Raw genomic sequence first — 14,307 nt, 5'->3', positions numbered from 1 at the left:
AAAAACAAATGTCACTGGAGAGCTTCTTCGAAAGAAGGAAAGACTCAAAGATGCGAGAGCAGAAGACTCTAAGACTGCCCACAATAAGAAAGCTACATTTAAAAGAGAATACCAAGAGTCCTACTTAAATGATGGGTTCACTGCAACAGGAGATTCACGTTACAGATTTAACAGAAGATCCTGAAGAACCTAAAAAGACACTGAGTGTGGACCTACTGGGAGTTGAGGCCTCCTAGCATTTGATTATGTATTATGCACATTTCCATTCTTAACCTAAAAACGCTTTCACAAGATATCAAATATTTGTAAACTGTGTTTTTAATTAAACTTCAGAACAGTGAAAACAAACGAAAAACACCTTCCTGGAACTAATTATAGCAAGGTTACAGGATACAAGGTTAACACACAAAAGTCAATCATTTTTCAGTATGTCAACAATGAACAAGTGGAATATAAAAATTCACTACCATCTATATTAGCAATCAAAAAATAAGATAGGTATAAATCTAACAACATATGTTCAGGATCTATATGAAAATAACTATAAAACTCTTCTAAAAATGTTCTAAGAAGAACTAAATAAATGAATAGATATTCCATGTTCATGGATAGAAGACTCAATACTGTGAACATGTTGTTTCTTTCCAATTTGATCTATAGATTCAACACAATCCCAATCAAAATCCTAGCATATTACTTCGTGGATTCAATGAACTGATTCTAAGTTTATACAGAGAGGCAAAAGACCCAGAATATCCATCACAATATTAAAGGAAAAGAACGAAGTTTGAGTACTGACACTACCCAACTTCAAGACTTATAATAAGACTACAGTAATCAAAACAATGTGGTATTAGTGATAAAATATAAAATTAATCAATGCAACAAAATAGAGAGTCCAGAAATAGGACACATAAATATAGTTAACTGATTTTTAACAAAGAAGCAAATGCAATACAGGGGGAAAGACAGCCCTTTCAACAAATAGTGCTGAACAATTGGACATCCACATGGAAAGGAAAGAAAAGAATCTAGACACAGGCCTTATATTTTTTGCAAAAATTAATTCAAAATGGATCACAGACCTAAAACACAAAACAATAAAACTTCAAAAAAAAGTAGAAAATCTAGATGACCTTGGCTATGGCAATGATGTTTTAGATATAACATCAACACTGAATCCACGAAAGGATGGACTGATAAGTTGGACTTCATTAAAATTAAAATTTTTTTCCCTGCAAAAAACAATGGCAGGAGAATGAGAAAACAAGCCACAGACCAGGAGAAATATTTGTAAAAGACACATCTGATCTAAAAACAAACAAAAAAAACCTGTTATCCAAAATATACAAATAACAGGCCAGGCGCAGTAGCTCACACTTCTAATCACAGCACTTTCGGTGGCCGAGGCAGGTGGATCACTTGAGGCCAGTAGTTCAAGATCAGCCTGACCAACCTAGTAAAACCCTATATCTCACTAAAACTACAAAAATTAGCTGGGTGTGGTGGTTTATGCCTGTAGTCCCAGCTACTCAGGAGGCTGAGGCAGAAAAATTGCTTGAACCCAGGATGTGGAGGTTGCAGTGAGCTGAAATTGCATCATTGCACTCCAGCCACGGCAACAGAGAGAAACTCTGTCTCAAAAAAAGAAAAAAGAAAAAAAATCATATCTACATAATGAAGCCTCCATTAAAAAACAAATAATACTAGGTCTACAGACCTTCTAGATAGCTGAATATGTAGAAGTTCCCTCCTGAAGCGTGGCACCCCTGGAGATGGCATGGAATCTCTGCATTCCTTATCTCATACCTTCCCCTATGTATCTCTTCAATCTAGCTGTTCATCTCTATCTTTTCTAATATCCTTTATAACAAATGGGTAAGTGTAAGTAAAATGCTTCTGAGTTCCAGCAAGTTAATCAAACCCAGGGAGGGGCTATGTGAACTCTGATTTATAGCTAGTTGGTAAGAAGCATCTGGGACTTGAAATTGGGATCTGAAATGGAGGGCAGTCCTGTGGTAGTGAGTCCTCAATCTGTGGGTTCTGACACGATCTCTACACATACAGTGTCAGGATTAAATTAGAAGACAGACACCCAAATGGTGTCTGCTGAAGAATATGCAGAACTGACTGCTTGGTGTGTAGGGAAACAAATACCATACATGTGGTTTCAGAAGTACTGTGCCAAGTGCAGAGTAGAGTGGGAAAATGCATCTTTGGTTTTCCTGTATCACTACAGTTGCTTTACTCACAATTGCCAGAACTTGGAAATTATCAAGATGTCCTTCAGTAAGTGAAGGTTGTGCATGTATGGGGATACGCAGGATATGGGAAATCTTGGTACTTCCCATTTAATTTTGTAGTGAGCCTAAAACTGCTCTAAAAAATAAAGTTCATAAATTTTAAAAGTTAACACAGGTGGGGCTGGGCACGGTGGCTCACACCTGTAATCCCAGCACTGTGTGTGTGTGGGGGGGGGGGGGGCAAGATAGGCGGATCATGAGATCAGGAGTTCGAGACCAGTCTGGCCAACATGGTGAAACCCCATCTCTACTAAAAACACAAAAATTAGCAGAGTGTGGTGACACGCTCCTGTAATCCCAGCTACTCGGGAGGCTGAGGAAGGAGAATTGCTTGAACCCAGGAAGCGGAGGTTGCAGTGAGCCGAGGTCGCGTCACTGTACTCCAGCCTGGGTGACAGAGTGAGACTCCGTCTCAAAAAAAAGTAAACATGGGTGCTTCTACTATAATACAAATATACGCATTCCTGGAAAACCACTGGAAAATCATGCACTAAACTGTGATATATCCAGAAAGTGGAACATTTTTCAGTACTAAAGAAAAATGAACTATCAAGTCATGAAAAGATATAGAGGAAACTTAAATACATACTACTAAGTGAAAGAAGCCAGTTTAAAAAGAGATGGTCTGAATAGTATGTACTACATGATTCCAATTACATAACATTCTGGGAAAGGCAAAACCATAGAGACAATAACAAGTTCAGTGGTTGCTAGGGGTCCAATGGGTTGAACAGGCAGAGCACAGAAAATTTTTAGGGCAGTGAAACTACTCTGCATGATACTATAATGGTGGATACATGTCATTACTAATTTGTCAAAACCCTTAGAATGCACAACACCAGGAGTGATCCTAATATGGCTTTTGAGTGTCAATGGTGTGTCAATATAGGTTCACTAATTGCAAATAATGTACCCTAAGATACAAAACGTTGATAGTGGGGGAGGCTGTGCACATGTGAAGATATGGAGGATATGGGAAATCTTGGCACTTCCATTTCTATTTTGTAGCAAACATAAAACTGCTCTAAAAAGTAAAGTTCATAAATTTTTAAAAAGTTAACACAGGTGCTTCTACTATAACGCAATATAGACATTCCTGAAAATCACACACTAAAATAATAGGGCATATGGAACAAACAGGATTAAAAACACTCAATTCAAACTGATGCAATTTTAACTAGTGCACTAACAAAAACCGTGACTCAGGAGATAACTTGGGACAGTCTGAACAGGTGGTCACAGTGATATTTAAACCACATACACACACAGTCAAAATGCTGGTGGTACTTTAATTAGAGGTCTGGTGGGTGTTCAGACGATACAGGTAGACTCTGTGATACAGGGGTTGCCATGCAGGTGGAGTAGGAGGGAACATAACCTGGCGTGAACTGAAAGTCTATAAAGAAGGAAGTGCACCTCTCAAGGAACAGCACCCGAAGGACAGGTACTCTTTTACAATTTTCTTATGTAAGCTGAAAAAAGCTTCTGCTAATATAGTAGGTAATCCTAAGCCTTTTGCTTTGCTGGCCAAATACTTTAATTTTATTCACAATACTGTAACTCCCCTTGCCTAGGGAGTTGGGGGGGAAAGTACTTATGAACCAATCCAGAAAACTTAGCAGACATCATTCTCCTATTTACCAATTGTGTATGAGCAAATCTGCACCACAGAAATGTGTTTTGTACCAAGACAAGCTGTAGTTGAAACTCTATGTGAACTTAATCACATAGAAAAAAAAATCTGAGGCCAGATGTTTTAATTTCTACATTTAGTAACACCTTTTCAGCCTTTATCTGCCTTCTCTGACTTTTATACAACTGTTCCCTTTCTGTGGAAAAAGCCTTGCTTGCTTTCATTTCTAGAGCAACTCCCTTCAGGCTCCTTCACAAGTTGTGCTCTTCTGCTACCTTCTAAAATGCTGCTGTTCTCTGTCTCTAGTTCTGGATCTCATTTTCTTCTCATTGCACAAACCCTCCCTTGAACACCTGATCATGCCCAAGGCTTTAATAACCACCCACCTAGACTGACAACACCTAAATCTCTTATCTCTGGCTCAGACCTGCACCCACAAATATTACCCTCATTCTTCACTCAACCCCAAATTTACAATGTGTAAGTTTAACTCACTATTTTCCTCCTCTAAACAGATCCTTAACATAGTAATCTCTATAAACCAATCAATTGTTGGCGTCTGAAACTAGGCGCCAACAAAAATTCTCTCACCACATTAAATATGTCATTAAATCTGGCCCATTTTACCAAGGCTTGGCCATACAGATGTTTAATCAACAGTCTTCTCCTCATTCTGACCACTAGAGATAAAATTCAAATGTTCACATAACTTTTGGACTATTGAGACAGCTTCCTGACTGGTTTCCCTGCCTCCAATAACATCTATCTTAAATCCAATCTCTATTATGCCATCAGAGTAACCAAACTAGAATACTCTGGAGAATGAAAGATGGCACTATTAATAAATTTATCAGCACAGCAGGCATAAACTGGGCCAGCCCTAAGCAAACCTTTACACCTCAGGTCATTGGTAACACTTGGCCCTTGCTTACCTCTTCAACCACATATCTACCACTACCTTTCTCTCATATTACATTTTATCCATACAGAATAATTTGTAGTTTTCCAAATGCATTATATTTCTCCTCATTCCTTTAAGCTTCTCCACATGCCATACACTATGCCTCAAACACTATTCCTTCACCCCCTTCACCTGGCTCAATTCATTTAGTTCATCAGGTTCTCAAACTAGATTATCACTTTCTACAGGAAGCCTGGCCAGGCCTTTGGAAGACTAGCTTCTATATTCATAGTTGGGGTTCCCAAAGCATTTCATTCATAACCCTTGTGGGAATCGACACACTGCAACTATCTGTTGTCTGTGTTCTCCACTAGACTACACATTCCTTGAGGACAACATCAGCTTCATTCACATTTCTATTGCTACAGCATAAATGGAACCTTATCCATAGTTAAGATAAACAATTTTTAAGGAAATGGATAATTTTTTTGATATACTCTCTCTGTAGGGTTTTAGTTCCATAAAGGCAGAAACCATTATTTGCTTTTGTGTCCCCAGAATTTAACACATTAGATGTTTAGCGTTTTGTTGAAGAGGCTCATTTGTAAAGGTGCGACTCCTTTTATTAAATGTTCATTAACACAGATTTGGTGGTAGAAACAAACCAACTGAAGAAGAAATAGAAAAAAAAATGATATAAGTGGAAAGAAAAAGAATAAAATGGAAAGAAAAGAAATGATGCATCAATGAAAGTTAGTAATAGTAACTACTATTTGGTTAGTCTTTCCAAGGTTCACATATATACAGAAGAGACCTCTTTCTTCTTCAATTTAAGTAAAGAAAAAGGGTCCTTCATATTCGGTTTATTCCACGCCTGTTAACCACAGACGGAAATTTAGGTACAAATGGAAATACAAACTACTCCTTGGTTCTACCAATCTACCATTAAAACTATCCAGAAAGTTTGGATTTTAAAATAAAGACATGGTTCTCATTCTCTACCAATGAGACTGAGTGATATCTACTTCTAGGGTCATCTTAATTGTAAGGTTAGTCAAATTTTCAATAAGCAAATAGAAGTTACTTGTTAAGAGTATGTTTTCCATCTATAAATTAATTTTAAAATGTTACTTTTATTTTACTAACTGACTTATTTACTCTAGAATAGACATTAATTTCAATAATTATTATTGAAAGCATAATTTTCTTTGTCTAGTGTCTATAGAATTAGGATGAATATGTTATGGATCAGAAAAATGTGCCTATACAAAATGTTATGCATAAAGAATTAAATCATTCAAAGATCCAAGGTTTAAAAAAACCCTTTGCCAAAGAAATATTTTATTACTGTATCTGTTGTTTCTTCTAACCCTCACCATTTTATTGGCTCTCTGTATCTATCTACTGATAAAAGTTTATCTTATATATTTATCATACCCATTTAGTATTTAAGATTTTCCTTGTATTCTCTTTTATGAATTGCTCTCATCTTTTAAAATCGGATTTCTCAATATTTCAGTTTGTCACATACTTCAAAATCCTAATATTTTTAACAACCCCTTTGACATATCCTTTCAAATATTAATATTTTTATTTGTCCTTGCACACTGACTTGGAGAGCCCTCTACTGGCCTGATGCTGTGTCAAAAGAACATTTGCTTCATCCTTCAGATACCTATTTTTTTAACATGCTTTCAGTAATATGATAATTATATAATTAAAGCCTTTATTCAGAATGACAGAATGTTAAAGAGAAATTGAACAAGTCTACTAAAATGCTGTTATCAAAGCAAGATGCACTACTTCCATAGTCTAGAAATACCATTTTCAAATAACTGTACATTATTCTCAGTACTGCACTATAAAGCCTTGCTATCATGTGACAGAAGTCCAAGATGAGACCAAATTGTAACATGATGTATTCATAACTAAAGTATAAAAGGCAAGCTGGAATCTCTATCTTAAATGCCTTGGCCTCAAGTAAATCTGACAGTTATTTTCTCATCAATATTTCCTGATTTTAATATACCAATGTCTCTAGTATTTATAAACAACATATTTGAAGATATAATGAAGGAAACAACTGCACTTAACTTAAAATCCAGGAATAAAGACCTTAATGACGAGAACAACAACAACAACATCCACAAATATAAGTATATACCACCACAAAGTCATCAGGTCTCACTTTAGATCCCAACAAGTATGCCAACAGTTTTTTTCTTTGGGAAATAAACCAATATAAAGTTTATATCAAAAAAACATGGAAACAAGTTTTAAGTAAAGCTCTTTTAAAAACTGGGTAATAATTAGGGAAAGTAGCCATTCCAGCCATATAAATTTTGTTAATGGGCCTCATAGACTCTATTATCTGTGTTCCAATTAGACTATACTCTCCTTATGGGCAAAACTAACCTCATTTACATTTCTATTCATATGGCATAGACACTGTCTCTTACCTACAGTGAATGCAAATAAATTTAGAAGGAACAGACAAACTTGTTTTCCTATATGGTCTCTCCCTCTGTAAGTTTTGAGATCCATGAAAGCAGGAACTATTTTTCACTTTTGAGACATCAGAATTCAGCACAGTGGATGTTAATTCATTGTTTGGATAAATAGGCTCATTTGTAAAGGTGAGATTCATTTATAAAATACTCATTAGAATCAGACTTCATGGTACAAAAAACTACATAGAGGAAAAAGAAATAATATAAACAGAAAATATTATGACAAAATTGGAAAATGTATTTTCAAATTAAATTATAGACAAAAGCTAATTTCCTTTATATATAAAGGGTTCCAAAAAACAATAAGCAAAAACCGAAAACCTAACATAAAAAATGAGTAAAAGATATGAAAAGACAATTCACAGAAATGTGAACGGGCCCTTAAATTTATAAAAAGAAATGTAACATCACTCTTATGAGAAATACATATTAAAACCATATGACCATAAGGAGATAAATCTCTCCTGTCTTCTATACAGACCTACTAGAAGGGCAAAAATCCAAGTTTAATAATACACTCTGTTAGCATGGCTGGGAGTTGGGGAGGGGACAGTGAGGGTTTTATACACTGTTCTCCTAAAGAGCAATTTGACAGTATTAGTAAAAGTCACAAACTCAACACCTAGAAATTTCACTTCTGGAAATGTAACTTACAAGAATATTTGCATATGAGCAAAACAATATTTATAAAGGTTATTCTTTACAGCATCATTTACAATAACCCTAAACTGAAAACAACTCAAATTTTGATGACTAGGGGACAGGTAGAATGAATCATGCTATCTCCATAAAATGGAAAATCGTATAACTGCAAAAGCAAGGGAAAGGGGTATTATCTAGGTAACGATAGAGAAATAACCATTGTGTTTTATATAATTTTATATAATATTTTTAAAAAGCAAGGTGCCAGATAATGTACATATTCTTATATTTTTTTTAATGTAGAAGGAGGATAAAATACATTTGTATCTGCTTGTGATATGCATCAACTCTGGAAGGGATACACCAGAAGCTGACAACAGTAGTTTCTGTATGTGTGTGGAGAGGGGTGTGCAGTCTGGACAGACGGAAGGCTATAGTTGGACACCTTTTACCACACATATAAATAAATATAAATCATGCAAATGCACTGAATACATTATTAAGTTGATTTAAAATGTCCTTATATTACAAGATAAGTATATTATTAACACAGGCTTTATTACTAAAACAACTGCAAAATCCTTTGCAATCTTACCTGCAAACTAGCCACATAAGAATCCTCACAATTTACATAATGTCCTAACATGGCATGTTGAGCCCGTAATTCATTATCCCTTATCCTCTCATGCAGGTGGGTAATTTGTTGCTTCTGCCTGCAAAACATAAATCAAGGTCACATTATGAGTAATAATTTTCTAATAGTTAGAAAAACCTTAAGGAGCCTAATAATTTTACATAAGAATTTAAAAGTATTATCAATTTAAAAAATCATAACAGAAAATCTTTTTATAAAACAAAATACCATGTATGGAATTAGGTAACAATGTATTTATACTGTAGAGTACTTCTACAATGTGGTCTTTTGTAGAATGTTCCTCTTAGATGCTAACAGTCACACCCTGCTTTCTTCAACAACTCATAGCTTGCTTTAAGCAAGTTATTTAATTTCTGTAAATACGTATGCTTATAAATCTTAAAACTGTTTTGTGCCAGGCATGATGCTAAGAGCTTTGTATGTAGTATCTCTCAACTTCAAAAATTTAGTAAGTCTCATAATAAAGTTTTCAAGGGGAGCTTTTAAAGAATAATAAAGATAGTATGAGTAAACAAATAGCTTGATGTTTTCCAAAATTACTTCCAAAATTATTTACTTGTTTTGGAACAAGTAAGTTGTATGTTTCAGGCTGCATCAAAAGACCTTGTTCTACACAGGATGATTTCTAAAATTTGCTAACCTTTAAGAAAATCTACATATAGAACATTAAATAGGAGATAAGTGAGGAGAGATTAGTCATATAACACTTTTCAAATAATTTAAAGCTTTACAAAAAAAAAAAAAAAAAAAAAAAAACCTTTCCTTTTCCAGCCAAGGTGGAGTAGCAAGCAGGGACTAGTTTTGCCCTCATGCCTGAAACAATTTTTTTAAAAAGACAAAATATATGAAGTGAAGACTCTCAAGGCATTGGGCCATCAGGCAATTAAGAACAGTAATCTCTCAGAGATAGGTAACTAAAGAGGTGGGCCCTATGACTGACTGCACTTCCTGCTGAGAGTGTTTTCAAGCCCCAGCACAGGAATGGTAGTCTGCCTGAACTGAAAAGACAAAGCTGAGAATCTGGAGAAACCAAGGCAGCTGTAGTTAGTTCACAGTACTGGATGACCCTTGGGCATTCGGTTGAATACTAATTAATACAGGCATGAGGAAACTACTGAAGGTGTGTGTAGAGTAGAAGGGCAACCAAAAAAAATATCAGAGGGAACAGTGCTTCAGGGTGCCTTGGAATCACTGGCTATTCCCAACTGCCAGAATAAAAAGCTTCATGATTCCCAGGGCATCAGCAATTCTCAACTGGGGACAGGTTTGAAACCAGTTAACATTTAACAGCATCCAGAGACATTTTCAATTTTCACAACTGGGGCAGAATGTTACTGGCATCTAGTGAGTAGAAGCCAGAGAAGCTACTAAATGTCTACAATGAACAGGATAGCCACCCTCAACAGTGAATTATCTGATCCAAAAAAAAAAAAAAAAAAAATCAACAGTGCTGAGGCTGAGAAACCCAGGGTTTGTAAGATGAGTCTTGTCTCAGTGGGGAAAAAATAACCCTCGATAAAACAGCTCTAATGCCACCTACCAAAACTTAAAAGCAAGTACAAAAACTGCTTCCCAGAATAAAGTTCAGGAAGACAAAAAATGTAACATCAAAAACAAGTTAAAATTCATAATGCCTGGCATCAAAAAATTATTGGGAGTGCAAAAAAAGCAGAAAAATGTAACTTATAATAAGAAAATCCAATAAACTAAAAGTGAGCTAGAACTGACACAGATATTAGAATAGACAAGGATAGTAAATTAGTTGTTATAACTATTCATATGTTTAAGCTAGAAGAAAGAATGAACATGTTAAGTAGAGACATACAAGACAAATAACACACTGAATGGTGATGAAAAGATTAAGCATTATAGCACAAAGTACAGTGAATTTAAAAACAGCAATAGAAACTATCCAAAAGAAACACAGAGAAAAGGACAAACAAATAAAACAGAAAAGCTCAGAGTTATCAGTGAGCAGCAAGACTATCATAAGACGCCAAATATATGTATAATTGGAATCTCTAAAGAAGAAGTAAGAAGGTGGCAGTAGGGGACAGAAGGTGGGAGTAGGGGACAGAAAAAAATATTTGTGTAAAACAGGCCAAAATTTTTCCAAATCTGATGAGAATTGTATACCCACAGATTCAAGAAGACCAGTGAACCCCAAATAAAAGTAACATGAAGAAATCTAAGCCAAGGTACATCTAAATCAAATAGATTACAGTGATAAAATATTAAAAGCATCCAGAGGGAAAAAAGATAAATCCATTCAAGGAGACAAAGATAAAGAGGATGGCAAATTTCTCAACTGAAATAATGCAATCAAATAAGACAATGAAGTACTTTAAGTACTAAAATTTAAAAGCTCTCAACTTAAATTTTTTGACATAAGAAAAATTGTAAAACAACACAAAAGCATACCAAAAAAACCCTGTTAACCTATAATACTTTACCCATGGAAAATATTTTTTTAAGGTTAAATAAAGATCTTTTTTGGAAACTTAAAAGCTGAAAGAACTGATCACCCTTGACTTCAACTACAAGAAATGATAAAGGAATACCTTCAGGCAAAAGAACAATATACTAGATGAAAACCCGAATTTACACAAAAGAAAGAAAAATGGGTAAATAAATACATAAGATATTTTCTTATTATTTAAATCTCATTAAAAGATCATAAACTGTTTAAGGCAAAAAAAAATTTATATCCAGGTTGTATAACCTTTGTAGATGCAGAATGTATGACAAAATAGCTCAAAGGCTAGAAGAGAAAAAAATGGCAGTATACTTTATAAGATTCTTACATTATACATAAAACAGTATAGTATTACTTGAAGATAGACTGCTATACTTTAAGGAAGTATAAAGCAATCATTATAACAATAGAGTTATAGCTAATATGCCAATAAAAGAGATAACAGGAATTGTAAAACAATATTCAACTAATTCAAGAGAAGGCAAAGAGGAACAAAGATCAGATGGGACAACAAGAAAACAAACAGCAATGCCAGGCGCAGGGGCTCACATCTGTAATCCCAGCACTTTGGGAGGCTGAGGCAGGTGGATCACTTGAGGTCTGGAGTTTGAGACCAGCCTGGCCAGCATGGTGAAACCCCATCTCTACTAAAAAGACAAAAATTAGCTGGTCATGATCATGCATGCCTGTAGTCCCAGCTACCTGGGAGGTTGAGGCAGAATGGCTTGAACCTGGGAGGCAGAGGTTGCAGTGAGCCAAGATCACACCATTGCACTCCAGCCTGGGAGACACAGCAAGACTCTGTCACAAAAAAAAAAAAAAAAAAAAAAAAAAAAAAAAAAAAAAAGAGAGAGAGAAAAGAAAAGAAAACGAAATACCAAGATAGGAGATTTAAACTTCACCATATCAATAATCACAACATGTAAATAAATGGTTTAGATAATCCCAATCAAAAGGCAGACACCGGCAGAATGGATAAAAGTAGGACCTAACTATATACTACCTACAAGAAAGGAGAATGAACAAGACACTTCTCAAAAGAAGACATTTATGCAGCCAACAAACATATGAAAAAAGCTCATCATCACTGGTCATTAGGGAAATGCAAATCAAAAGCACAATGAGATACCATCTCACACCAGTTAGAATGGTGATCATTAAAAGTCAGGAAACAACAGATGCTGGTGAGGATGTGGAGAGATAGAAACACTTTTACACTGTTAGTGGGAGTGTAAGTTAGTTCAACTATTGTGGAAGACAGTGTGGCAATTCTTCCAAGATCTAGAACCAGACATACCATTTGACCCAGCAATCCCATTACTTGGTATATACCCAAAGGATAATAAATCATTCTACTATAAAGACACATGCAAACGTATGTTTGCATTCTGAACATAAGGACACAAACAGGTTAAAAGTAAAAGAGGAAAACCTGCGCTAAAATAATCAAAAAAGAGTTGGAGTAACTATATTAATATTCATATAAGCAGATTTTTTTTTTTCTATTTTAGAGACAGGGTGTCACTCTGTCACTCAGGCTGGAAGGCAGTGGTGTGATTATAGCTCACTACAGCCTTGAACTCTTGGGCTCAAGCCATCAGCCTTCCAAATAGCTGGGACTATATATAGGCTCCACTGTGCCCAGCTAATTTTTTTTTTTTTTATTCTGTAGAGGTGAAATCTCACTATGTTGCCCAGGCTGGTCTCAAACTCCTGGCTTCAAGTGATCTTCCCGCCTCAACTTCTCGGAGTTGGAATTACAGATGTGCGCCAACTTGCCAGGCCAAAACAGATTGTTAGAACAGAGAATATTGCCAGGGACAAAATTATAACTTAATAATAATAAAAGGATCAATTCATTAAGACGTCATGACATTTGGGCCTAAGAGCACAGCATCTAAATACATGAAGCAAAAAAAACTGATAGAACAGAAGAGAAACAGACACATCCACAATTATAACTGGATATTGTAACACCTGGATCTCAATAATTGACATTAATAGAATAAGTAGACAGAAAATCAAGAGAATATAAAAGACAAAAGCATTATCAACTTTGTCCTAAAAGGAATTTCTAGAATACTCCCCACAAAAGACAAAAGCAGCAGAGTACATATCCTTTTCAAGGATACATGAAACACTTATTAAAACAGATGATCCTCTGAGCCATGAAACAAGCACCAACTTAAAAGAATTCAATTCATATAGAATATATTCTCTGACCACAGTGAAATTAAATCAGAAAACAATTACAGACAGAATTCTAGAAAATACTGAAATATTTGGAAACAATGTAACATAACTGTAAATAACCTGAGGGTCAAAAAAGAAAACTAAGTATTTTGAGGTGAACAAAATGAAAACCAAACAAATTAAAATTTGTAAAATATTGATAAACAAGCTTAGAAATTTATTTATCTTGTATTTTATTATACTTTAAGTTCTGGGGTACATGTCGAGAACGTGCAGGTTTGTTACATAGGTATACATTTGTCATGGTGGTTTGCTGCACCCATCAACCCATCATCTATATTAGTTATTTCTCCTGATGCTATCCCTCCCCGAGACCCTCACCCCCCGACAGGCCCCAGTGTGTGATGTTCCTCTCCCTGTGTCAATGTGTTCTCATTGTTCAACTCCCACTTATGAGTGAGAACATGTGGTGTCTGGTTTTCTGTTCCTGTGTTACTTTGCTGAGAATGATGCTTTCCAGCTTCATCCATGTCCCTGCAAATGACATGAACCCATCCGTTTTTATGGCTGGGCACAGTATTCCATGGTGTACATGTGCCACATTTTCTTTATCCAGTTGTATCATTGATGGGTATTTTGGGTTGGTTCCAAGTCTGTGCTATTGTGAATAGTGCTGCAATAAACATACGTTTGCATGTGTCTTTATAGTAGAATGATTTATTATCCTTTGGGTATATACCAAGTAATGGGATTGCTGGGTCAAATGGTATGTCTGGTTCTAGATCTTGGAAGAATTGCCACACTGTCTTCCACAATGGTTGAACTAACTTACACTCCCACTAACAGTGTAAAAGTGTTTCTATCTCTCCACATCCTCACCAGCATCTGTTGTTTCCTGACTTTTTAATGATCACCATTCTAACTGGTGTGAGATGGTATCTCATTGTGCTTTTGATTTGCATTTCCCTAATGACCAGTGATGATGAGCTTTTTT

The 14,307-nt window shown here is 35.5% G+C and overlaps 1 protein-coding gene and 1 long non-coding RNA gene across 8 annotated transcripts in view; one reads left to right on the top strand and one right to left on the bottom strand.

Moving 5' to 3' along the window:
- Nucleotides 1-14,307, bottom strand: part of CEP85L (centrosomal protein 85L) — a 248,283-nt gene that overhangs the window by 36,377 nt on the left and 197,599 nt on the right. For all 7 annotated transcript variants that reach the window (XM_017895947.1, XM_017895948.1, XM_017895949.1 and 4 more), the window contains one exon: nucleotides 8,585-8,702. In XM_017895947.1, coding sequence (XP_017751436.1) covers nucleotides 8,585-8,702 — 118 coding nt within the window. The remainder of the gene's footprint in view (nucleotides 1-8,584; nucleotides 8,703-14,307) is intronic.
- The window catches only part of LOC108544715 (uncharacterized), a 70,166-nt gene that overhangs the window by 31,804 nt on the left and 24,055 nt on the right, over nucleotides 1-14,307 (top strand). The window lies entirely within an intron of this gene.

The sequence above is a fragment of the Rhinopithecus bieti genome, unplaced genomic scaffold (assembly GCF_001698545.2).
Source record: "Rhinopithecus bieti isolate Rb0 unplaced genomic scaffold, ASM169854v2 scaffold_27321, whole genome shotgun sequence".
NCBI classification, from domain to species: domain Eukaryota; kingdom Metazoa; phylum Chordata; class Mammalia; order Primates; family Cercopithecidae; genus Rhinopithecus; species Rhinopithecus bieti.
Note: the sequence above shows the minus strand (reverse complement) of the source record. Positions and strands in the feature narration are given on the sequence as shown.